The sequence below is a fragment of the Priapulus caudatus genome, unplaced genomic scaffold, assembly GCF_000485595.1.
Source record: "Priapulus caudatus unplaced genomic scaffold, Priapulus_caudatus-5.0.1 Scaffold1788, whole genome shotgun sequence".
Taxonomy (NCBI): Eukaryota; Metazoa; Priapulida; class Priapulimorpha; order Priapulimorphida; family Priapulidae; genus Priapulus; species Priapulus caudatus.
The window spans coordinates 1-1,706 of NW_014578849.1; the positions used below are offsets into that span (position 1 = coordinate 1).

At 42.6% G+C, this 1,706-nt stretch overlaps 1 protein-coding gene across 1 annotated transcript in view; it reads left to right on the top strand.

Moving 5' to 3' along the window:
- Nucleotides 1–541: 541 nt before the first annotated feature.
- Nucleotides 542–1,706, top strand: part of LOC106817599 (tyrosine-protein phosphatase 99A-like) — a gene marked incomplete at its 5' end in the record, with an annotated part of 17,453 nt that continues 16,288 nt past the window's right edge. The window contains 1 exon segment of the mRNA XM_014822279.1: nt 542–676. Within this exon segment, the coding sequence (XP_014677765.1) occupies nt 542–676 (135 nt within the window).

The window sequence follows — 1,706 nt, forward strand, 5'->3', positions numbered from 1 at the left end:
TTTTGTCAAATATTTCCTGATAATATATGTTACAGTAAGCTATATATATATATATATGTGTATGTGTGGGGTATATAACAGATGAGCCTGAGTACATGCCGATCAGCGTCTGTGACTGTGTTACAGTAACGCATATATATATATATAATATCAGGAGCGTATAATGACAAATTTTGTCAAATATTTCCTGATAATATATGTTACAGTAAGCTATATATATATACATATGTGTATGTGTGGGGTAGGTCCTATATAACAGATGAGCCTGAGTACATGCCGATCAGCGTCTGTGACTGTGTTACAGTAACGCATATATATATATATAATATCAGGAGCGTATAATGACAAATTTTGTCAAATATTTCCTGATAATATATGTTACAGTAAGCTATATATATATACATATGTGTATGTGTGGGGTAGGTCCTATATAACAGATGAGCCTGAGTACATGCCGATCAGCGTCTGTTATATATTATATAATATATATATATATACCGTGCGGGAGCTGCACACCGACGGCGACCACGGCTTCTCGCAGGAGTACGACACGATTCAGCAGTACTGCCCGCCCGACGTCACCTTCTACTCGTCGCTCGAAGCCGACAACAAACACAAGAACCGCTACGTGAACATCGTCGCCTGTGAGTACGATACGATACGATACGATACGATAGTACGATACGCTAGTACGATAAGGCAATACGGTGCAGGGTGAGTACGTTATGATACGATACGATATGACAATACGGTGCGGTGTGGGTACGATACGATACGATACGTCAATACAGTCCAGTGGGGCGAGTACGATATGATATGACAATGTAATACGGTTCCATACGATGATTTTGATATGGCACGACATTACAATATGGTGTGATATAACAATTACGATACAATACAACATTGCAATACATCGCAATACGATGAAAACGATACAATACGACGATAAAATACAATACGATACGATAAGAGCAACATGGTACGACAATACAATACGTTTTATGTTATGATGAGATAAGATACCATACAATAGGGTAGTAAAACACGATATGGTATCATGGCAGCGCTGCAAATGCCTCTCTCCTTTGCGGTGCGGCTGTGTGGAATTCGACAGGTTTTTACGAGGCTCTTGTTAGCTACTAAACATTCCTAGCCACTGGAATTATGCTCGAATAAGTTCCGTTTCGCGACAAAATCACTCGGTAGATTGTTCCGCTTTTGGTGGCTTTTTACGTTCGTCAGACTTTACGAGGACGTAACCAGCTCGTAAGCATTCCTAGAGCTGCTGTATTTTTCTTCAAGTAAAGCTCATAGGGTCTATGTCCCCCAGGGTACTATCGGAGGGTACCCTGGGTACGGTTCGATATATCGGAATGTACCCTGGTAACTATCTGATATGGTTAGGGTTAGGAAGTAGGCGTAGGCGACTCCTTAGACTCGTTAGTGGAGTAGGCGAGGTACCGGTCCGGCATATTAGATAGCAGCGAAAAAAATACACGGGACGCGCGAGCGATTTCGCTCCCGTCAGCTTTCAAAGCGCTCTGGTAACAACAATTACGAGAGCGAAAATTTTGGAAGATACGAGAAAAAATCGCTCCCGTGCCGCCGGCAGCGTTCGAACCGGAGGCCCGAGCCCACCAAGTTTTTGCTCGGGCCACCATCTCTATAAAACTCGCGTCCTCCTGACCGGCACTTTTTCTCCT